At 33.1% G+C, this 25,224-nt stretch overlaps 2 protein-coding genes across 2 annotated transcripts; one reads left to right on the top strand and one right to left on the bottom strand.

The window, feature by feature from the left end:
• Window positions 1-20,958: 20,958 nt before the first annotated feature.
• On the top strand, window positions 20,959-23,483 carry LOC108844609 (probable acyl-activating enzyme 12, peroxisomal). Its single transcript, XM_018617892.2, has 3 exons — window positions 20,959-21,311; window positions 21,507-22,360; window positions 22,549-23,483. Exons 1-3 carry the CDS (start codon window positions 21,114-21,116, stop codon window positions 22,898-22,900), a joined length of 1,404 nt encoding a protein of 467 aa, XP_018473394.2. The 5' UTR covers window positions 20,959-21,113; the 3' UTR covers window positions 22,901-23,483.
• A 910-nt stretch (window positions 23,484-24,393) lies between these two features.
• LOC130509887 (uncharacterized) lies at window positions 24,394-25,153 on the bottom strand. The gene is made up of 2 exons (XM_057006193.1): window positions 24,926-25,153; window positions 24,394-24,858 (listed from the first exon to the last, which is right to left on the bottom strand). The coding sequence occupies exons 1-2, from the start codon at window positions 25,151-25,153 to the stop codon at window positions 24,394-24,396; spliced, it is 693 nt and encodes a 230-aa protein (XP_056862173.1).
• Window positions 25,154-25,224: the final 71 nt, after the last annotated feature.

Genomic DNA, 25,224 nt, shown 5'->3' with positions numbered 1-25,224 from the left:
CAACAGAATTGGCTTCGTAGACAAGATCCAACAAAATTCAAACACTTTTGAAAATACAAACGAAAAATCACTGCATGATGAGTTAGCATCAATTTTCCAACTTTGAACTAGTCATTGTTAATAGCTATCAGATTTACTCAGCAAGATAGTGAACATGATATTTTGAACCATCCGGACTTTGATGTAAACCTACACAAATAACTACAACACAACTTCATTTTCTCATAAAGAGAAAAGATGTCTCCTACCGGCTGTCCAATTGAATGTTGAAACAACCCCCACACATGAAAATGTGTCAGCTGAAGAGCCTCAGGTTGAACTGGAAAAAGTGCTAGGGCAGTCTACTATTGCATCAGATCACTTGGAGTTACCAGCTGAAAATTCAGAGTCAAGTTTGGTCTCAGCTGAGGAAACACGAGATGAACTTACTGAACAGACTTTGGAACCTACTAAAGGAAGTGGTATTGAGCCCAGTGATGAGCTGAAGGATTTCTCTACTCCAGTAAACAGCCTCATATACTCTAAGGTACATTTAGCCACTGGCTCCAACTCTCTTTTGACTTCATCACCATTAGCGGACACTCAATCTGCTCCAACTAAAGCTACTATTATGGAAGAAATTCCATCCCCTGTTATTGTCCTTGAGGCCAACTCGGTTTCACCGGACAATTTATTGGTCCCTCCATACTCCTCTGCACATGGCAGTTCTCATGTCACTCAAATTGCTTGTAATGAGCAAGATGATGAAAGAGGATATATGAGTGATGCTACGGTAAATCTCAACATGTCACGAGGTGGAAGACCAATAAAACCAGTCCAAAAGTTTCAAGATATGGAATGGAAAACGGTAAGAGGAAGGGGTAAAAGGGGTCGTCGTGGCCGCGGGAACTACCCTCCATCCTCCTAGTAGTTTCATCTCTTTCTTGTTTCATTAAGCTTATAATCATAAGTCTTCTCCTATGTAAGCTAATGCTTGGTTGAATATGAGGTATGTCTCATCATACTTTTTCAAACTTTATGGTTATCACAACCATACATTGTATGTTTTTATTATTTTAATTTGAAAGCCTTTTTACAAAAAAAAAAAAAAAAAACTTCATTTTCTCACAAGACTAGGTTTTCTGCTATTTTCAGTAACATGTCTGGTTAATCACGAGGGAACTTCGAGAATAGACTTTCTTTTATTTTCTTAGAAACGATTATATTTCCCACTTACAAGGTAATTTGCCATTAGTTTTGCTTAAAGGATTATCATGTCTCTCTTTGTATCTCAAAACCATAGACACAATTATGAAAACAAATACTTATCCTCTTATCCTTGCATGTAGCATTGTTTGATCATCATATGAACTGGGTATAGATTTTGGTCATCTGACAGTGCTTTGGGTATATTTAGTTTTGATTTGTTTCTCTTTGAACCTATTTTGGGATCTCCAGTGTTTAGCTAGATTTACCGGCAGACCTCGTCTTCGTTCATAGGTTTTAACCCATTCTTTGATGAAATAACAATTTGATCATCATAATGAACATAATCTCTTCAGATTGGTTTAACAGAAACCAATTGTCAGGTTATTCTCATCTTCTTTTAAGATATAATTAACCAGTCTACACAAAAGAAAAATCAGTGAATGACACTGATTCTGTTATACGGACAACATACAGCAGTATTTGTGACTGCTTTTTGCTCATCCCACGAGCCTTGAACATGATGCAGAAATGATTGTTGCGGAAAAACACACACTTCACGTTCTTTGAGGCCTTCTTGCAAGCGAAAGAGTCTGTAAGACACAATCCATATGAGATTCACGATAATACCAGTGCAGTCAGTTAAACAATATAACTTCCCAACCATAGATAAGCAAAACACACCCGCAAAAAGTTAACTGACTGGCAGTACTCTTCATGAAATTCCTGATTAGTTCACCTAACAAAACTCAACGATGGTGTATTAATATCTCAAGAGCATGTGAATGAGAACGAAGAGCGTCTATGCACAATGGCTAACATATGACATATCCCAAGTATATAGGATGGTGTATGAGTTACCTTCTTTTGCTGTGAGCCCATCCGTTGCCTTCCCTTCAGAAGAACAGTCTTCATAAATGGGTTCTTTTTCTGCCCTTTTACCAAAAGTGAGTCACCTTCATAAATGGGTTCTTTTTCTGCCCAGACTGTATCTACTGCATTTACACGTTCTTCACATGGGTTCATCAGTAGTCTTCTCCACTGGAACGCCTCAAAAGAAGTTGCATCGGCGATAGCCTTTTTGTTGGACATGGGTTTTACCCCCAACAAAGCTATAAGATAATGGGCTCAGCCCATTTAAAAAGATGTTACTAGGAAACCCTAGCCTTTATCCTTCTATAAATAAAGAGGCACCTCCTCTTTAGAAAGCATCATCTTTTTGATCTCTTGCCTCTCTTCTTACTTTCTAGAGAGAAACATCACATCACATGCTTTCTTTTAAGCACTTGTGATTTGTTTGTTGTAGAACTACGATTGGCTTGATCCCTATCAAAAAGTACGTAGGCAACCCTTCACCGGATCCAGCTATAACATATTACACCTATTTTACTCTCCAACCATCCAGTTCAAGCTCATTATGAAAACTTCTCCTAATCCCACCATCGAAATCAGTCTACCCTCTATGAAGAACCGATTTCGGTTCAAACAGTTGGCGCCCACCGTGGGGCATGGAGAAGTATCTTCAAAGAAGATTGGACTTGGAGTCCGTTTGACCGTTTGGTCGTCACCGTTCGCTCTCTCGCGATTACTCGACACGGTTCGTTCTCTCGCGGTTACTCGGCACGGTTCGCTCTCTCGCGGTTACTCAGCACGGTTCGCTCTCTCGCGGTTACTTGTCACCGTTCGCTCTCTCGCAGTTATTCGACACCGCTCGCTCTCTCGCGGTTACTCAGCACGGTTCGCTCTCTCGCGGTTACTCGTCACCGTTCGCTCTCTCGCAGTTATTCGACACTGTTCGCTCTCTCGTGGTTACTCGACACAGTTCGTTCTGTCGCAGTTACTCGGCACGGTTCGCTCTCTCGCGGTTCCTCGGCACGGCTCGATCTCTCGCGGTTACTGGGCTCGCTCTCTCGCGGTTACTCGGCACAGTTTGCTCTCTTGCATTCACTCAGATCACTCTCACGCAGTCACTCGGCTCGGTCTTTAGCAGTTACTCGGCACTGCGGTTACACGACCACAAGGTTGAGAGCCTTACGGTTACTCGGACGTGGAGAAGAAGATTCATCTCGCTTCCCTTTGCAACTCTTTGTCGATCACAATTTCGAGCTGAGGGAATATGCACAAGTGGAGGCTTTTGGTTTCTCGCTGAGAGCTCATCACATTGCCAAGTAACAGAGGCAAGGTTCTGGTAAGATTTTGTCTCTCTGATCCTCATTGAATTTGGACTTTTGCCAAGCTACTTACGCTAAGGCACGATTACAGCTTACCTTTTTTAGAAATGAGTTTACAAACTTGCTTTTTACTAGGCAAGAGTTAGTCGTAAACTCGTCTTTTACTAGGTACGAGTTGAATAAACTTGTTTTCTACTAGACGTGGGTTTCATTCAACTCACCTTTTTCTAGACACGAGTTACCGATGACTCACCTTTTATCAAGCACGAATTTAGTAAACTCGTTCTTTACTAGGCATGGCTTACTCGCCGAGCTATAGTTCTTAGGCACAGGTTTGATAAACTCGTCTTTTACAAGGCACGAGTTATACGCCGAAGCACGGGAAACTTGCCTTCCACTAGGCACGAGTTACTCACCGAGCTACAACTCCTAGGCACAAGTTTAAATTGAACTTGCTTTTTATTAGGCACGATTTTACGGTCAACTCGCTTATTGTAAGACATGAGTTTACAAAAACTCGTCTTTGGCTAGACATGAATTTACAGAAACTCTCCTTTTAACAGGAACGAGTTCTCAGTAAACTCGCCTTTGTCTTAATACGGGTCCAGTAAACTCGTCTTCCACTAAGCACGAGTTTGTTTAAACTTGCCTTCTACTATACACAAGTTCAAAGTAAACTCGCTTGGATCGTTAAATGTAAAAGCGTTGAGTCCATTATCTTATAAACCTCTTCCTAAAATTCGCAGAGATCAACTTCATCTCTCTCAACGAACTGGGGGGCTTACTGTTGGACATGGGTTTTACCCCCAACAAAGTTATAAGATAATGGGCTCAGGCCATTTAAAAAAAGGTTAGTAGGAAACCCTAGACCTTATCCTTCTATAAATAAGGAGGCACCTCCTCTTTAGAAAGCATCTTCTTTTTGATCTCTTGCCTCTCTTCTTACTTTCTAGAGAGAAACACCACATCACATGCTTTCTTTTAAGCACTTGTGATTTGTTTGTTGTAGAACTACGATAGGCTTGATCCCTATCAAAGGGTACGTAGGCAACCCTTCACCAGATCCAGCTATAACATATTACACCTCTTTTACTCTCCAACCATCCAGTTTAAGCTCATTATGAAGACTTCTCCTAATCCCACCATCGAAATCAGTCTACCCTCTACGAAACACCGATTTCGGTTCAAACACTTTTCATTACCTTTCACATTCATAACATCACGACCTTTCTCATCGCCACATTCCTTAGAAGATAACTGCTCCTCGCTTTTAATTGTAGCCGATGTTGGCAGTTGTCCAACTTCCATCATATTGCTCTTATTTTTTGATTCTTTATGACCATCAGATTTGAACTCTTCTAGGTGGCAGACATTGTCACCATGGGTGGCACTTTGATTTGCATCTGAAAATGTGAATGCAGAGTCTAGATTAGTCTAGTCTCCGTTAGTGTTGGGTAAAGGATCGCTCCACTGCCCCTGTGACAACTGCAAAATCTCCCTTTCTCAGCCTACAAAGCTCCGCAGCTGCAGGCGGAGAATCATCGAAAGGTCTTGTTTTCGAAAGACATGGTGAAGAAACCCCTAAAGCAGCAGTGGCTGCCGCAGCAAAATCAACAGTCATCTCCAGGATTCCAGTGCAACGAGCTTACCCATTAGAGCATTATATGACTTGCTTCCAATCGCATTAGCTGCTTCAACATCCTGGAGGTATGCAAAGGGATCAAATCTTTTACTAAAGAGCCAGGATTGGTAAGGATACCTTCTACAAAGAAAATTCTCTTGGCCACTGTTCCTATATATCTATAATGAGCCATATAAAAAATAAAAAAGCCTACAATTTGTATATCAAGAGTAAAAGAAAGAAAAGATGACCCCACATCCCCAACATCCACGTAGTGCACACCCCAATCATGTAACAAAAAACATTAAAAAAAAACGAAGAGTCATATACCAGAAGACACCATAAAAAGACAAAGCAGCTTTGAGTAAAATTAAATTACATTGACTTTACTATTGGAATCAATCACAAACCTATCTACGACGAGAGCGAGCAACCTCTCTTGAGAAACCTCTAACAGTCAGGAGGACTCAGCTAATATAGGGCAAGGTCCGTTCTCGTTCAGGAGGATGATGGGAGTGTTGCGTCCAAGTAACCGAATAGATTTCGTCTTGTATGTGACTTCTTCCTCCGTAGTAGTGGTATAGTTTAGGACGTCTTAATGAATCAGTTTTGGAGGCGAAGAAGAGGAAGCGGTCGCCACTGATGACGATCGAAAATGAAATTTTAAAAAATTCAGAGTTAATACGTCGAGTTTCCGAAGAAAACTTATTTTCTGATGCAAATCGAAACATTTGGATCAGAAAAACGGAATTGGTACGTACCAAACTTAGTTTCCGATATGTACCAAACCGGAATTCTGTATGGTAAAACTGCTAACCGAGCCAATTATTTTACTTCAGTTTCCTCCGGAAATTTAATTAAATGGTTTGATCATTTCGGTTCGGATGAACCAATTTAGCAAACCGGTATTTTAATAGCGTATCTTTAAGGGGATTAGCTAAATCCCTAGTATTAAAACAAAAACACTAAGGGTCTAACCGGTGACCATTAGAGGAATACTAGGAATGAGTAAGGAAAAAATGCAGAGGAATAAACTTATAGGAATAGAAAAGAATATTATTCCTCATCAATTATAGCAAGGAACAAATTTGTTCTATATTCCTCTAGAATAAAAAGAATGACAAGGAATGAAAATAAAAAAGTATTCCTCATAAATAGTAAAAACAATTAGGAATAGCAAGGAATGCACTATTCCCTTCCATTCCTTGGTCACCAGTTAGACCCTAAAAAATCTATTTACAATAAAGCATTTTTGTTGGACCATTACATTTATTTAATTTAATTATTATTAAATGGATACTTTAATTTAACATAGTACTTAATATACTTTTACAATAAAAGTAACTTTTTAATATGTGTGTTTTAACTATTACATCTTATATTTATGAACTGATGTAGTATAATTTAATTCAAGATTTTATAGATTTTGAGTTCCTCGAATGTAATAACAAGAACACTATACTAAGAATTTGCTCTCTTATTAATCTTAAAGGAAAATTCTCTCAAAAACCTTAAGCTATCTCTCACAACAATCTAAAAACTCTTAAGTGATGCAACATGTTTGCAACTCCTTATGTAGAATCTGATAAGTCCATCCTATATGCAAGAAAAACTTTATATATTTCCTAATCCTTTACAATAAACTCAAACTCAGTAGAATTAGGATAGCTTGCATCTTAAGCTACTCCAAGCTTATTCCAACGTTCTCCACTTTAAACTTGAAAACATTTCTTGACAAGTCTTCAATCTCAATCAAACTTCTCATTTCGCCAAACCGAATTCTCGAGAGCGCCTTAGTAAGGATGTCAGCTCTTTGCTCGCTTCCTGCTATATGTTGAACCTCGATTAAGTTGTTATCAACACACTATCGTATGAAGTAATAACATCTGTGAATGTGTTTTCTAGGACCATGAAACACCGGATGCTCAGTGAGAGCAATGGTAGACTTGTTATGGCTCTAAAGTTTTTAAACTTCTCAAACGCCTCTCCTTTCTCCTTAAGAAATATCGACCACATATACATAATAGTCATCTATTAATACGAATATGTACATTTTCTTTGATGGCGTGATGGGTGTTATTGGTGAGTTCAAGTGCTCTCTTTGCTCGAAAGTAGTTGCGTGTGGGAAGGGATTCCTAGCTTGTTTCCCAAGAATGCATGATAACCAAGTCTCCTTCTTGATTTCAATCTTAGGTATCTATATGACAAGTTCCATGTTGATCATCGCTCTCATTGATTATCTGCCTATATGTCCCAATCTCGCATGCCACTTAGTTGATTAACTCGTTACAGTAAGTTGTAAGCATCTTTTGTTGACTATGTCAATGAGAACTTTTTATAGTCGATTCTTTGATCTCTTTTCGTTTCCTATTAGCTTGACATCCTTATCTTTCAACGTCAGAACATCATCTTTCATCCTCACATCACAACCTGACTCCGTAGCTTGTGCGAGACTGATTATGTTGCTCTTTAAATCCGGTATATAATAGACATCAGTTAGAATTTTCTTTCCTCCATGTTTACTGCAAAATAATATCGAAAATTTTCCCTTGATATCAATACGGGAGTCATCACCAAACCTCACTTTTCCAGTAATAGATTCATCAATTCTCTTGAAATAGTTATGATTCCCAGTCATGTGATTGCTTGCCCCGTTATCTTAATACCACACGTTGTCTTTGTTTAAGCTTGTTTCAAACTCTTGCGGTTTAAAATTCTTTTCTTTGATATAAACGACCTCGTGCACCATTAATTCTTCAGCTTCTTGTGTGTTGACATTGTTGTTGTTGTTTTCCTTGGTCTCGGTGATCTCTAGTAGCTTTAGAAGATGCTCAGGACATGTTGATGCATAATGTCCATTCTTGTCACAGCGGAAGAAAGTGATCTTTGATATGTTAAAGTTATCATAGAACCGATCGTTGTATCGACTTCGCCCTCTCCCATGGTTATAGTAGCGTTCTCCTCGTCTGTGTCCTCTATAGTAATTGTTGTAATTACATATGGAGGAGTTCGAGGTAGATTGCGGTTCATTGTTCGCATACATAAGTTTGCTCTGTGTTTCCTGTGCGTCTTCTTCTTCTTCTTTGACTCGTTATTCATAGGTTTTCACCCTCCCGATAATATCTTCGAACCTCGTAGTCTTGAGATCAAGAACTTGTTCCAATGATGCAACAATATGTATGAACTTTTTCCGGAGAGATTTGATAAAAAACTTCTTTACCAGCTTTGTTTCTTCAATGTTATCTCCCAGAGCGGTTGACTTTGATGCGATTTCAGATAACTTCCCAACAAAGTCATCAATGTGGTCGTTGTCTTTCATCTCCAGTCTTTCGAAAATTCAGTCATTATTGTATGTATTCTTGCTTCTCGAACACGATCTGCTCTTATGTATCTGAATTTAATTGCATCCCAAACCTTCTGTGCTGTATCCAGTTCCCTACTTGTAGTATAAGCGTTTCAGGTATAGATTGAAAGATTAGGGTTGTGGCCATGTCGTTTTTATATCCACTATCAGACTCATTCTCCACTGCGTCTCAGACTTTGTGAACTTTAAGAAAAACCTTGATATGTATTGACCCGTGTAATTTGTAGCTGAAAGCATGGGGCAGCTTTTTGAAGGACATCCTCCCCCTTTGCTTTTGTTGCGAAATATCTCCCATTATTTAGTTAATCGTTTTAACCTAGTATGTTCTGATACCAAAATATAGTCTTTGAGATTCTCGATTGTAATAACAAGAACACAATAATATAAGAATTTTCTCTCTTATTAATTTTTTTTTCTCTTATTAATCTTAGGTGAAAGTCTTTTCAAAAACCTTATAAGCTATCTCTCACAACAATCTAAAAACTCTTAAGTGATGCAACATATTTGCAACTCCTTATGTAGAATCAAACAACTCCTAATCCTATCTGTAATAACAACTGTAGATATTTCTTAATCCTTTTTAATAAACCCAAACTCAGTAGGATTAGGATAGCTTGCATCTTAAGCTACTTGAAACATTTTCCAACAGATTTATCATTACACATAAATAAATGTATATTACTATCTCATGCAAGACAATGTATAATAGGATAGATGTTCTATTGGATGTTGCATAATTCTAAACACACAAAAAGCCTTAATGAATGTTTAAGATCGATAACTAACATCAATGGGACTTTTTGTCAATAACACATTAATAAAATAATTATGTTAAATAGATTAAAAAATTTATGTATATTAAGATTTCGAAATTATTTGAGTAAATATCATCATTTTCATATGCTCAAAATAAACTAAATTAATTTGAAAAATTAACTCCAAACAGTTCGGCTAGAAAGCTTCATGTACAACCAGTGATCGCCCCATCAACGATCTTGAACTTGAACGTCCCACTAATGACCTTGAGCTCGAAGCTACTGTCCCATACGTATTTGAAAACGAAGTCTCCAAGTATATCGTTTTTGAGAAGACATACGTCGGCGGTTTTTGTCAACATATCAACGGGCACGACCGATTCAAAACCAGTGCACGACAACTTTAGGTTAGTGAGTGGGCATCTACATGGGTTGTTCAATGTCACTTTCCAGACCGGTTTATTCATAACCATTCCGGACTTGGATTGTTTCAGACTTACATTGTCCAGTCCACAGTCTGATCCTGATCCTACCAACAACAAAAAAATTATTCAAAAACAAAAAAAAAAAAATTAAAAGTTTTAAATAAATAATAAAAATTTCTAAATAATCGTCTATATGTTAACAAATTAGATTTGGTATATGACCAACACATGTTAGTGTGAACCCCCTAATTTGTGAAAGTGTCACTATATATATCAACATGGGTTCAATCCGCATAACCTATGTTATTATTTAGGAAAGAAAAAAATGATTTGATCATATATACGTATGGAACATCCACTTATGGTGATCAAAGAATACATTGTATTACAGTTTTAATATATATTTTTTACTCTATGTATACAAAATATAAATACATTGGACGACGAAGGTGATGATGGCAAAGACGATTAGGTGGCAACGAAATTTGCAAGCCATGTTTGGGTTAGGTCTTCGGAATTTTTATCAAACAAAGTTAGGAAAGAAAAGTTAGGAAATTGTAGTAAGTATGAACTGAGTATGTAGATGTTGAGATGTGTTACTGAGTATTTATAGTGAGGCGTTGAATTTGTCTTATATGGCAAAAAATCGTTTTGTTATTAAGATGTTACCAAAACTAAATGCTTTCCTTTGTCAAAAGGTAAACGTTCATAGGGTCAAGCGAGGATGGACGTTCGGATACCCATTCAGACTTGGATCAGGTATTTTAGATTTTTGGGTATTTCAATTTGGGCATATAAACCCGTTCGAGTATTTCTACACTTCGGCCGATATATTTAGGCTTTGAAAGAACAAATTCTTGTTTGTTTAATTTTTTTTGTATTTAAAAATAGACATTTAACCTATTTGGTATTTTCAAATTTTAATAGACTAAATGATTGATAGTTTTGGAGATAATATTTTAAACTGAAAAGACACTGATTTGGTTATCGTTTTTAAATTATGGATACAATTTTTATTAATGCACGAAACAAGAAGCTTGGCATGTTTTTCAATTAAGTAACAATCCATAACTATATGTATATTATCTGATCATAAACTATGTATAGCATCAATATAAATATTTTGAATAATATGAAAGAAGAAAACTAGAAATATTTAAATATTATCTTCGGATATTCATTCGGATTGGATATTACCTGTTAGGGTTCGGATATCCAATATCTCTTAACTCAATACCTATTAGAGTATTTTTTTTTATTTCAGTTTGGATTCCGGTTTTTTGGGTCGGGTTTTGGTGTCGCTTCGATATTGGGTAAAGTGCCCAGGATAACAAAAAAGGCAATTCAATTATTTTCTTTCAAGCAACTAATTTTAAATGATTGGGTCAAGGCTAATTAATTTATATCGATACTAGTAAAACAGAAACACTAAAAATATACTTAAAATGAAACATAACTGGACCATTACATTTATTTAAATCAGTTATTAATAAATAAATATTTAACTTAATATAGTATTTAATATATTTTTAAAATACATATCTTAAAAGATATTGTTAAGTATCTTTTTCAATGATAAAATATTGAAAATATCTTTTATTTAAACTGTAAATTAATGTTTATTTTTATCTAGACTATGTAAACAGAAACACTAAAAGATCTACTTACAACAAAACATAGTTGCACCATTAATTTTATTTAACTTAATTATTATAAATAAATACTTTAAGTTAACACAGTTTTATATATTTTAAAATGAATATCTTAAAATATATTGTTAAGTACCATTTTCTAATATTACATTTTGATAATATATTTTGATATCTTTTATATAAACTGTAAATTAATATTTCAATTTAATATTTAATTTTAAATAATAGAATCTCTTAATTAATCTTACTTATTAAGATAAATAAATATTAATTCATTTTTTATTACTGAATAAGAAATAACGTTTCTTTAAATTTTATATATTTATAATTTATAATAAATTTAGTACACCAATTAACAACTATTAAATAACTTATTAAATTTATTAAATATTTTATAAATAAAAATAAATAATTACATATACATAATAACATATATTCATGAATTTTACTACATACATCAACTTATTAAAATAATAAATAATTTTATATTTTAAAATTCTTATAAAAATTAGAATATTAAATGATGATTTAACATATTTAATTTATAAAAATAAAATACTAATTCAGTTGATAGTAAAATTATTTGATTATATGGTACGTCAACCTATAGGCTATATTTACAATAAAATTTTCTTGTGGATTATTTCATAAACATGTAAATATTTATAAAATATATGATGGGTTTAACGACATACAGTTAATTGTTTTATAATAAAATTAATTTTGACCAATATTAAAATTAAAATAAATTTAATATAATTTAGTGCTTTAAGATATATGTAAAATTAATATGAGGTGATTTATACAAATGAAATATCTTAGTTTCATAAAGTTATATTTATATAAATTTTAATTTAATTAAGTATACTTTTAAAGCATTTCTTTATAAAAAAATACACATGTATAAAATTTCCATTTCCAGTTAATAAGTTTTTGAAGTACAAAATAATTGTACCATTTCAAAATGAATATAGAATTAAATTTTTGAGGTACATATTTATGTTTCAAATATTTTACATTTGTGATTAATTTAAACATTCAGATCGGTTTTTCCTATTCTTTTTGTAAGATTATGTTTTCCGCGTTATCTGTTCGAGTCCGTCTAGAAAAACTTCAGGTTTGAATATATTATGCACCACCGCACAAGATCCATTAAAGTATTTTTTACATTTTCTACCGGATACGGATTGGATTTTGGATCCGATTTCTGGTTATTTATTTTATGCACATATCAACTTTAAATAAAAAATACGATAATATAAAATTTTCACAAAAAAACTAACTGTTCCGCGCTTTGAAAACACATGTCAAAATCTAGTTTATCCTTTAATAACTAAAACAAAAATCACCTAGAAATTTGACATTTGCAAAACTAACAAAAAAGAACAAATAAAATAAAATAACAAAATTCTTTTTAAATAATCATTTGATCACGGTTTTCCTTATTTTCAGACATTTAGATTCTTAAATTTTCTGACATTATCACCACCCCCAAATTCAAAGATAAATATCACATTTAGAGCAATTTTCTTTTATATATAATTTAATCTTTTAACTATACGTTCTATTTGATCCGTCTCTTTTAAATTCTCTCTTTCACAATCTCCATTTATACTATTATTTATGAAGAGATTTTGCTGATTTGTCACATTCTCGATAGGGCTTAAATAGATCGGGTATCCAGGGTATTTTAAGGTATCCGGATCCGGATTTGTATCCGGCGGATCCATGTTTTTACTATCCTTATCCGGATCCGGGGTTCTCGGATATCCGGGTTTCGGATATCCTTCTAAAAATTGTAATATCCGTCGGATATCCGGATAAGGATCCTTAAAATAAATAAAAATAATATTAGAATATATAAAATATTAACAATAATTGAAAAAAATAAAAATATGTACAATATTTTTTAATTCTATAGATGTATACTATAACAAAGTTAGTATAAATTTATATAAATATTAGTATAGAAATAAAAATATAGTAAATAAAATTAGTTAAAAATAATTATCAATAAAAATTACGGATCCGGATACCCGGAGTAAAAAAATCAAGATATCTGGATCCGGATTCGATTTGCACGGATCCAACATTTTACTATCCGGATTCGGATCCGGCCCCTCCGGATATCTGGATTTTCGGAGCGGATCAGGATCGAATCTCGGATCGAATCTGAATCCCGGATAATAATTCCAGGCCTAATTCTCGATGATTTTAGTTAATGTTTTCTTATTTGTCATATTGTTATTAGTTTTAACTTAAATATTTAATTTATTAATTTAAATAATATAACAATTTCAAAATTTCTATTTAATTTATTAATTTCAATAATATAACAATGATTTTGCTGATTTGTCACATTTTTCATGATTTTAGTTAATTTTGCTTATTTTTCATAGTCTTAATAGTTTTTAGCTCAAATATTTAATTTATTAATGAAAATAATATAACTATTACGAAATTTCTATTTAAATAAAGTGATTTTGCTGATTTATAATATTCTCCATAATTTTAGCTATATTTTCTTATTTTTCATATTCTTATTAGTTTTAACTTAAATATTTAATTTATTAATTTAAATAATATAAATATTTCGAAATTTCTATTTAATTTATTAATTTAAATAATATAACTTTAAAACATTTCTTTATTAAAAATACATATGTTGAAATTTCCAGTTCCACTAAATAAGTTTTCGAATCAAAATATTATTTTATACCATTTCAAAATAAATATAGAATTGAATTTTTGAAATACATATTTATGTTTCAAATATTTACATTTATGATTAATTTAGACATTCATATCAGTTTTTCATTTTTTTGAGTTTTTGTTTTCCGCGTTATCTGTTCGAGGCCGTTTAATAAAACTTTAGGTTTGAATATTTTTTGCACCACCACACAAGATCCATTCAAGTATTTTTTACATTTTCTACAGGATATGGATTAAATTTTGGTTTGATTTTGGTTCCGATTTCGGGTTATTTATTTTATGTACATATCTACTTTAAATAAAAAATATGATTATATAAAACTTTCACAAAAAAAAAATTGTTTCGCGCTTTGAAAACACGGATCAAAATCTAGTTTATCCTTTAATAACTAAAACACAAATCACCTAGAAAATTTGACATTAGCAAAACTAACAAAAAAGAACAAATAAAATAAAATAACAAAATTCTCTTTAAAATAATCATTTGATCACGGTTTTCCATATTTTCAAACATTTAGATTCTTAAATTTTCTTACGTTATCACCACCACCAAATACAAAGATAAATATCACATTTAAAGCAATTTTTCTTTTATATATAATTTCAATCTTTTAACTATACGTTCTATTTAATCCATCTCTTTTTAATTCTTTCTTTCACAATCTCCATCTATACTATTATTTATGAAGTGATTTTTCTGATTTGTCACATTCTCCATGATTTTAGTTATTTTTTTCTTATTTGTTATATTATTATTTGTTTAACTTAAATATTTAATTATTAACTTAAATAATATAAATAATTCAAATTTACTATTTAATTTATTAATTTGAATAATATAACTATCATTTTGCTGATTTGTCACATTCTCCATAATTTTAATTAATTTTGCTCATTTGTCATAGTCTTATTAGTTTTTAGCTCAAATATTTAATTTATTATTTAAAATAATATAACTATTTCGAATTTCTATACATGGTTTAAGTTTAAGCTCATTTTTTTATTTTTAATATTCTTATTAGTTTTTAACTTAAATATTTAATTTATTAATTTAAATAATATAACTATTTCAAATTTTCTATTTATATAAAGTGATTTTGCTGATTTATAACATTCTCCATGATTTTTACAAATTTTTCTTATTTTCATATTCTTATTGCTTTAACTTAAATATTTAATTTAATCATTTAAATAATATAATTATTTCGAAATGTCTATTTAATTTCTTAATTTAAATAATATAACTTTAAAACATTTCTTATAAAAAATACATATGTATAAAATTTCCAGTTCCACTTAAAAAGTTTTCGAATCAAAAATTTTTTTATACCATTTCAAAATAAATATAGAATTGAATTTTTGAAGTGCATATTTATGTTTCAAATATTTATATTTGTGAATAATTTAGACATTCAGATCGGTTTTTCAGATTTTTTTTTTGAGTTTTTGTTTTCGTGTTATCTGTTAGAGTTCGGCTAGTAAAACTTCAGGTTTGAATATTTTATTGCACCACCGCACAAGATCCATTCAAGTATTTTTTTACATTTTTTACCAGATATGGATTGGATTTTGGTTCGATTTTGGTTCAGATTTTAGGTTATGCATTTTATGCGCATATCTACTTTAAATAATAAAATACGATTATATAAAATTTCAACAAAAAAACCTATTATGCGCTTTGAAAACACGGATCAAAATCTAGTTTATCCTTTAATAACTGAAACACAATTCACCTAGAAATTTTGACAGTTGCAAAATTAACAAAAAAAAACAAAAAAAAAACATAACAAAATTCTCTTTAAAAGAAATTCATTTGATCACGGTTTTCCTTATTTTCAAATATTTAGATTGCTAAATTTTCTGACGTTATCACCACCACCATATTCAAAGATAAATATCACATTTAAAGATATTTTACATTTATATATAATTTTAATCTTTTAACTATACGTTATATTTGATCGTCTCTTTTTAATTCTCTTTTTCATAATCTTCATCTATCTATATTATCATTTATGAAGTGATTTTGCTAATTTGTCATATTCTCCATAATTTTAGTTATTTTTTTCTTATTTTTCATATTATTATTAGTTTTTAACTTAAATATTTTATTTATTAATTTAAATAATTTAATTTTTTCAGAAATTTTATTTAATTTATTAATATAAATAATATAACTTTGATTTTGCTGATTTGTCACATTCTTCATGATTTTAGTTAATTTTTCTTATTATTTATATTCTTATTAGTTTTTAGCTCAAATATTTAATTTCTTATTTAAAATAATATAACTATTTAGAAATTTATATCCGTGATTTAAGCTCATTTTGCTTATTTTTAATATTCTTATTAGTTTTAACTTAAATATTCAATTTATTAATTTAAAAAATATAACTACTTCGAAATTTCTATTTATATAAAGTGATTGCTGATTTATCACATACTTTAAGATTTTAGCTAATTTTTGCTTATTTGTCATATTCTTATTAGTTTTAACTTAAATATTTAAATTTTTTAATTTAAATAATATAAATATATTGAAATGGAATAAAAAGTATAGTTAGACCAAAGAAACTCTCCATCGGATCCATATAACAATGGAATATTTTCTCTATCAAACAAGAAGTACCAAACTCTACCAATTCCTTTGTACAATCATTAAGCTTTACATGGAAAACACTCCTACCAGACTGCGCTGAATCAATGTTCTTGTAGCTTTTCCTTGGAAATCTCCTTCTCTGGACTATCTTCTTATCAAGAGGCAATGGCTTCCAAGTTTGTGTCTCTGTGTTGAACACTTCAACAGTCAACACAGTTCAAATAATCAGGATTCTCGTAGCCGCTAAATACATAAACCTCATTCAGTTCTGGAATGGTGTAAGCAAACCGCAAGATTGGAGTTTCAACCCATGTGTGCGTTCGACAGTAGAAGAAGAAGACGTTAGAAGAACAGCAGGTGGTTTGAAAGCCCTTTTTTCAAAAAAAAAAAAAAAAAAAAGAACAGCAGGTGACGTCATCTTCTTTGTTGATGGCGTCGAGCTTATGACCAACAGCTACAAGATCTCACCATTCCACGGGAGGAGAGTTGATGCCCTGTTCGTTTGTACATCTGAAAGATGCATCCAGATGGTCCATCTAGATGCATTATCCAGATGCTCCACCTAGGTGTTGTTCGTCTCTGCAGTTCGTTTATCCATCCAGATGAATCATCTGAATGCAACTATGTTTGTTTGCTTTTTTCAACTTACATTTACATTGAGATAAACTTGTTACTAAAATAATTAAAATAGATTTGTTTCTAAATTTTTGGCGGAAAATTGTATTTTCCCGGTTTTGACGAGAAATTGTGTTTTTCAAGTTTTGACGGGAAATTGCATTTTCGGTTTGCCGGAAAATTACGTTTTTCGGCGAGAAATTGCGTTTTCTCGGTTTTGGTAGAAAAGTGCATTTTACCGGTCTTGGCGAGACATTGCGTTTTACTGGTCTTGGCAGGACATTGCGTTTTCCCTGCTTTTGCCAGAAATTGCGTTTTCCGGTTTTCACGAGAAATTTTATTTTTCGGTTTTGGCGGGAAATTACGTTTTTACGGTTTTGGCGGGAAATTGTTTATTTCCGGTTTTGACGAAAAATTGTGTGTTTTCCAGTTTTGACGGGAAATTGCGTTTTTAGTTTTGCCGGGAAATTGCGTTTTTCGGTGAGAAATTGCGTTTTCTCGGTATTGGTGGGAAAGTGTATTTTCCGGTTTTGGCAAGAAATTGCGTTTTTCCGGTTTTGGCTGGATATTGCGTTTTCTCGATTTTGGCCAGAAATGCGTTTTTTCGGTTTTCACGAGAAATTTCGTTTTTCGGTTTTGGCGGGAAATTACGTTTTTCCGGTTTTGGCGGGAAATTGTGTGTTTTCCGGTTTTGACGGAAAATGACGTTTTCCGATTTTGGCGGAAAATTATGTTTTCCGGTCTTGGCGGGAAATTGTGGTTTCTCGGTTTTGGCGGGAAATTATATTTTCCAGTTTTGGCGGAAAATTGTGATTTCTCGGTTTTGGCTTGAAAGTGTGTATTTTTCGATTTTGGCGAAAAATTGTGTTTTCCGGTTTTGGCGGGAAATTGCCTTTTTCTGATTTTGACGAACGATTTTGGTGGGAAATTATGTTTTCCGGTTTTGGCAAAATTATCTTTTCTTGATTTTGACGAGAAATTGTGTTTTCCAAATTTGACGGGAAATTGCATTTTTGGGTTTGGCGAGAATTTTTTTTGTTTTGACAAAAAAATTATCAAATTTTTGGTGAAGACTCACATTCACCCAGATGCTCCGTGAAGACTCACCCTCAGATGAGAATTTGAGATGAGTTTTCATAAATGCAGTTGGGTGATCCATCTGAATGTAGCATTTTAATGTACAAAACGAACATTAACTTGCATCTTCATCTAGATGGATCACCCAGGTGAGCAAACGAACGGCACCTGAGTATCTTAACCGGAACCAAAACATTGCCACTTGATGACTCTGTCGTCTTCTTCTTGTTAAGGGTTTTGTCTGGTTTCCGAAAGAGAGTGAACCAGCGAAGGTACGGTTCGGTAGGGAACTGTAAGCAAACATAGAGACACTTATCGGTGCGGTTCAAGAGAGATCGTGTCTAACAAAACATAGAAAAATAATCAAATATTATATTACAATCATAACTAGGATATGATCCGCGCCTTGCGCGGAGTGAGAGAAAAACTTAATTTTTAAAAGTACATCATAACTTTTTTTCGAATAAACAACAAAAAATACATTTTTAAGAAAAGTACAACATATTTTAATTTATATACAATAAAATCTATAAGTAGATACGGGATGAATTTAATGTAACATTATTAAAATAACATATTTATCAATATATATATATATATATATATTATGCAGATGTAAAGTAAGGTAAAAATGAACAGGACATCACAAAAACATGCATTACAAATTAGAAAAATATATGATCCTATCTTTTGTAGACAAAATTGTATTTTTTTTTAACACCAAGACAAAGTTTTATAAAATCATATTAGTATGGGTTTGAGTTCATTTAGTATAAACGAATCTATCAAAAAATTTAAAATGGGTCTATCACTTAAATATATGAAGCCGGTATACTGATTAAAAAGTTGAACAATTTTTTGAAAAAAAAATAGTCGTTTTTTTCAGAAACATTTAGTCACTTTTTCATAAAAAATTATACATTTTTTTAAGAAACGAAATAAAGTATGGTCATTTTGAAAACTAAAGTATATGAAAACGATGAAATGTGAGTGATATATGGATCTCCTCCCACAAATGTATATATATATAGTAAACCAGTTGCGTAAACAATAAATTTGCATACGCAATTTAAGGGAATACGAAATCAGTTTATAATGTGATTGACCACTAAATCAGTTTATGCCATATTTTCTTTTTCTTTTAAATACAAAATGACTTTGTGTGAATAGTGTTTTATCAATTAGCGTCAATCTTGGACTAATTATTAAATGTTTTAAAGACTAAACTTGTGAATCAAGTTTTGCGTGATTTAATATTCAAGTCTAAATACAAAAAAAAATAACGTGGATTATGAACAGAAATATTGTCATGTATTTTTTATGCAAACATATTGAATGTTTTAGATTTCAGAAAAAGATATGTCACCGCTGAATGTATATATACACTCGGCAAAAATCTGTCTAAGGGAATTAACACAGGATCGCAATTTTGCATTGCAGCAGATTAATAATATTCCCATAATTTTAATATTCATTGATTATAAAAAAAAATCAATAACGTATGGGTTTGGTATGTTTAAGCCATGACCCAATTTAAATTTATAAACGGTTAGCTCAAAAAAAGATAAAATAACTAAAACTCCTGCCCTTTTGTAAAAAAAAGAAACACTAAAACTCTGAGATGCATGGTTTTATTTTATATAATCTCAACATAGTAAATGCAATAAATTGTGATAGTAAACAAATTATAATTCGCAAATTTCGTGTATCATATCTTTTGATTGATATAGTAAATGAAATAAAGTACCCGCAAATCTCGTCTCTCAACAAAAATGGTTTATCAAATTAATATCAATCAGCGTCAATCATACCTACAAGAAGGATTATTCTTCTCACTAAACTTATGTATAAATTCTGCGTGATCGATAATCCACGTCTGACGCAACCAAATAATGTGGATTAGTGAAGAAAAATATGTTTCTTAAATAAAAACATTCATAACGAATCAATCGATAATAATGGCAGGCCAAATTAGGGCAGAGTAATATACCAATAATCATATATTAATGGTTATTATGGAAAGATTTTGAGTTTTTTTGTGCAAACAGTCAATCAATATTTATGCGTGAGGTTAACCTGAATAGCATATTTTTAAATTATTACTATTTCATGTATCCATTAGAATAACTATCATATATATTTGTATTTTTAAAACATAGAGATATACAATCAAAACAGTCTGTAATCGGAATCTGACATGTTTCTTAATCATATTTTCAAGATTAGGGCCGAGTGATATTAGCAAACTCATGCACGAATTTGAACTATAATATGAATTTGATGTATAACTTTAAAAATGCATTTGATGTATTACATATACAAAACACACTAAATATATTTGAATCAGCGAGGGAACGATTTCACTTACATATTTATTTTTAAATTTAGCTTGAATAATCTGCGGTGGCCTATATTTAATACGTACGAAAATACAAATTATAATGAAAATGTAATAAAAGACCATGCAGTAAATATTTGCAGTACCAATGGCAATGTATGTAATAAATCTAGTATATTAAGGAAAATTCTATATGAAAGCTGAGAAGGCTTGTGAAACCGACACGTATGCATAATGGCAACATTGTAAATAGTTTACACTTTAAAGGTTATTCTTTTTTTTTGCTTTTTGATTAATAATAAGGGGATTAACAAAATAACCATGTCGCTGGTATCACGGGGAAAACGTGACAAGCGGATATCACTCATTTCCAAATCTACCAAAACGTGGCCACATAAATGAAGATAAGGGATCATTTTATTTGAAAGCACCGGATCATTTCTAGAACTGCGCATTGTTTATATTAGCCACATATATTTACCTGATTGTCAACTTTCTTTCTGAATCTCACCACATGTGAGGAATCTCTTTTTGTCTAAATTATATTTGCCTATACCTCTCCCTTAAACAAACACACAAAGAAAGAAGAAGAGTAGACGATGGATAATCTGGCGTTATGTGATGCAAACAACTTTCCTCTAACGCCTATAACATTCTTGAAGAGAGCCTCAGAATGTTATCCAAATCGAACTTCCATAATCTACGGACAAACTCGCTTCACTTGGCCTCAGACCTATGACCGTTGCTGTCGTCTGACCTCCTCTCTCCTCTCTCTTAGCATCCGGAAGAACGATGTAGTATGTCACCCTCTCTCCTACTCTCGCCTTACTATAATCTTTTTCACGTGTGCTATTGAAGTTTTAAAATAGGTTGTTCAAAACTTTAAACTTACTGCGAAACCGATGGATTAATTACCAACTGGACATCATTATTTAGTCTCTTCTTTTTCTCTTTTTCTTACATTCTGAGACAAATGATAAATGTGTGTTTAGGTATCCGTCCTGGCCCCAAACATACCAGCCATGTACGAGATGCACTTCGCCGTTCCAATGGCTGGAGCTGTCCTTAATCCTCTCAACACTCGTCTCGATGCAAAATCCATGACCACAATCCTCCGCCACGCCCAGCCTAAAATATTTTTCATAGACCGTAGTTTCGAACCATTATGTCGAGAAATCCTCCATTTGCTATCATTTGACGACACACAACTTAAGATGCTGGTCATATTTATTTATGAGGCCGATTTCCCTACAGCTACTTCATCCAGTGAGCTAGACTATGAGTCCCTCATCCGTAGGGGAGAACCGACGTCATCCATGGTCGAACATATGTTTCGTGTTCGAAACGAGCATGATCCGATCTCCTTGAACTACACATCGGGTACTACGGCCGATCCGAAAGGTGTGGTGATTAGCCACCGGGGAGCGTATTTGAGCTCTTTAGGCGCAATTATGGGTTGGGAAATGGGGACCTGCCCTGTCTACCTTTGGACTCTGCCCATGTTTCATTGTAATGGATGGACTCTCACGTGGTCAGTTGCAGCACGTGGGGGAACCAATGTGTGTATCAGGCACGTCACTGCGTCTGAGATTTTTAAGAACATAGAACTGCATGGTGTGACGCATATGTGTTGTGCTCCCACGGTGTTCAACATTCTTCTGCAAGGAAAGCCGCTTGACCTGTCGAATAGGTCTCGACCTGTTGAGATGCTAACCGGAGGTTCGTCGCCTCCAGCTGCCCTTGTTAAGAAAGTTCAGCGTCTGGGGTTTCATGTGATACATGCCTATGGGCTTACGGAGGCCACCGGACCGGCTCTGTTTTGCGAGTGGCAAGATGAATGGAACAGGTAATAAGTAATCACAGTTACTAGTTTATAATTCATTATTTCAAGTTTCAAATTTTTCATTTCGTTGACATTACCACAACGTAAAAGGGAATTTTCACCATGATTAGTATTTTTTTTTCCTTTAATTATAAACAATGTTGAATATTAGTAAAGATCAATTTAATAATTCTATTAGTCAATTTAAACAGATTACCAGAGAATCAGCAGCTGAAACTGAAGGCAAGGCAAGGGGTGGGAACCTTAACTCTAGCTGAAACTGACGTGAAGGACACGAAAACACAGGAGAGTGTCCCACGAGATGGGAAGACGATGGGAGAGATTGTCATTAAAGGAAGCAGTGTAATGAAAGGCTATCTGAAGAATCCGAAAGCTACACTTGAAGCGTTTAAATACGGATGGCTAAACACGGGAGACATAGGCGTGATTCATCCTGATGGGCACATAGAGATTAAAGATAGGTCAAAGACATCATCATCTCCGGGGGGGAAAACATCAGCAGTGTCGAAGTTGAGAATGTTCTTTACAAACACAATAAAATGAAGGAGGCTGCGGTCGTAGCCATGCCTCATCCTGTGTGGGGAGAAACCCCGTGTGCGTTCGTCGTTCTCGAAAAGGGTGATGAGACTAATCAAGGAGATCGTGATGATAGTTTGGTGACCAGTGAAAGAGATCTGATTGACTATTGCCGTGAAAATATGCCTCGGTTCATGTGTCCGAGGAAAGTCGTGTTCTTGGAAGAACTACCAAAGAACGGCAACGGGAAGATCCTTAAGCCTTATCTAAGAAACATTGCTAACGGTTTGGGTGTTAGTGATGAGAATCATGTTAGTTCGAAGACTGTTCAACAGCTCAAAGAGAAACTTCGTCTTAATAGCCTAACTTCTCGACTTTGAGTATATATATGCAATGTACATGTGTGGTTGACAACTCTAAACAACTCTAAGCTGCGTTCTAGACCATTATCAGATGATTAAACACTCATGTTTTTTTTTTTTTTTGAATAAGTTGGTTTGTATTGGAGATAACTTCAGTAGCAAGATAGCGGTTTAGTGAAACACGCAATGTTTATGAAGCTCAAAACGAAGAATATTTTATAAATGATATTGTGATATGGATTAGAAGACATCGTAAGATTAAGAATTATTTATAGTTGAAATAGGTTTAACTCTTATGTGTATATATATATATATATATATATATATATATATATATATATATATACAATATGTAATTTATGAAGGCACAACATAACAGCATCCACAATGGTGACAGTACCCATTGTGGAATCCTTACGATTAGTTTAGTAATTTTTTTTCTTGAATAGTTAAAGATCTTAGTCTAAAAGTGTGTCCAATGGTTCCCCGAATTAGGAGTCTTTAAATAAATAAAAAAAAAAATTTTTTAAAAAGTGAAATTTTTAATTTTTTATTCCAAGAAATAAAATAAAATACAATAATTAAACATAAAAATACAATAATAAAACATAAAAATACAATAATTATACATAAAGATACAATAATTATTCATCACCAAATTTATTCCAAATATGCTCAATTAAATCTTTTTCAGTGGTTCATGTATACGGCTATCCGAAGTTCTCTCTCGTTCTGATTGACAAATATGTTATTCAGATTTGTAGGCATCTCGGTTTGGGTTCCACGTGTGAACTTCTGGTGACACTTCCTTCTTCAAATTCCGAAATGTCGATGCGAGTGTATCCATTGCGTTCATTTTCGACTATCATATTGTGTATTATGATACATGCTCGCATAATCTTCCCTATCTTTTTTTTGTCCCATGTAAGAGCCGGGTTTTTGACAATCGCAAATCAAGCTTGCAAAACTCCAAAGGCCCGTTCCACATCTTTTCGGGCTGCTTCTTATTTTTTAGAAATAACCGTGCTTTAGGACCTTGAGGACGTGAGATAGATTGGATAAATGTTGACCATTTTGGATATATACCGTCTGTGAGATAGTAAGCCAACTTATACTTGTGTCCGTTGACCACGTACTCTAACCTTGGAGCTCGACAATCTATAATGTCATCAAAAACAGGAATCGATCGAGGACATTAATATCGTCTAAGGTACATGGAGGACCAAAAAAAGCGTGCCATATCCAAAGATCTTGTGAAGCTACAGCCTCTAAGACAATTGTCGGTTTGTTTGATCCACGGGCATACTGTCCTTTCCAAGTCGTTGGACAATTTTTCCACTCCCACTGCATACAGTCAATGCTCCCAATCATTCCAGGAAACCCGCGTTTCTCTCCAATATCGAGGAGTCGTTGAAGATCCTCTGGTGTGGGTCTTCGTAGATACTGCTCCCCAAATAATTGTACTATTCCATAAGTGAAATGATGTAAACACGAAAGTGCCGTGCTCTCACCAAGTCGGAGATATTCGTCAACCGCGTCGGCTGCAGAACCATAAGAAAGCATACGAATTGCTGCGGTACATTTTTGTAGTGGCGAAAGACCAAGCCTCTCGTAGCATCTGGTCTATGTTGAAAGAATGGAACGTTCTGTGAGGGCATAGACAATACTCATGAATAATTCCTTTTCATACGGAAACGGCGTATGAAGATATGTTCCTCATATGTGGGTTTTCGGAGAAGTAGTCATTCCATAACCGGATGTGTCCTGCTTCACGGTTTCGTTCAATATATGCTCGTTTCTTTTGCTTTTTGGTTTGGGCCTCGATAATGTTGTTGATTGTATCTTCACAGATATCTTCGAAAACTTCGTCCAATCTTTCTTTCCAATTCTTCCATTTCATTGGATGAAGATGATACATCCTGATTGAGAAATTAAATTTATAAGTTATTCATTTTTCTTTAATCTATAAGTTCCAAAATAAGTTTAGAT

Source organism: Raphanus sativus, chromosome 3, assembly GCF_000801105.2.
Source record: "Raphanus sativus cultivar WK10039 chromosome 3, ASM80110v3, whole genome shotgun sequence".
Lineage (NCBI taxonomy): Eukaryota > Viridiplantae > Streptophyta > Magnoliopsida > Brassicales > Brassicaceae > Raphanus > Raphanus sativus.
This window is presented reverse-complemented; position numbering and strand designations above follow the sequence as displayed.

Coding starts and splice junctions, on each gene's coding strand:
- LOC108844609 (XM_018617892.2), top strand. CDS start 21,114: ATGGATAATCTGGCGTTATGTGATGCAAACAACTTTCCTCTAACGCCT. Junction 21,312..21,506: donor GCATCCGGAAGAACGATGTA/GTATGTCACCCT, acceptor ATGTGTGTTTAG/GTATCCGTCCTGGCCCCAAA. Junction 22,361..22,548: donor TGGCAAGATGAATGGAACAG/GTAATAAGTAAT, acceptor CAATTTAAACAG/ATTACCAGAGAATCAGCAGC.
- LOC130509887 (XM_057006193.1), bottom strand. CDS start 25,153: ATGTATCATCTTCATCCAATGAAATGGAAGAATTGGAAAGAAAGATTG. Junction 24,859..24,925: donor TATCTTCATACGCCGTTTCC/GTATGAAAAGGA, acceptor CTTTCAACATAG/ACCAGATGCTACGAGAGGCT.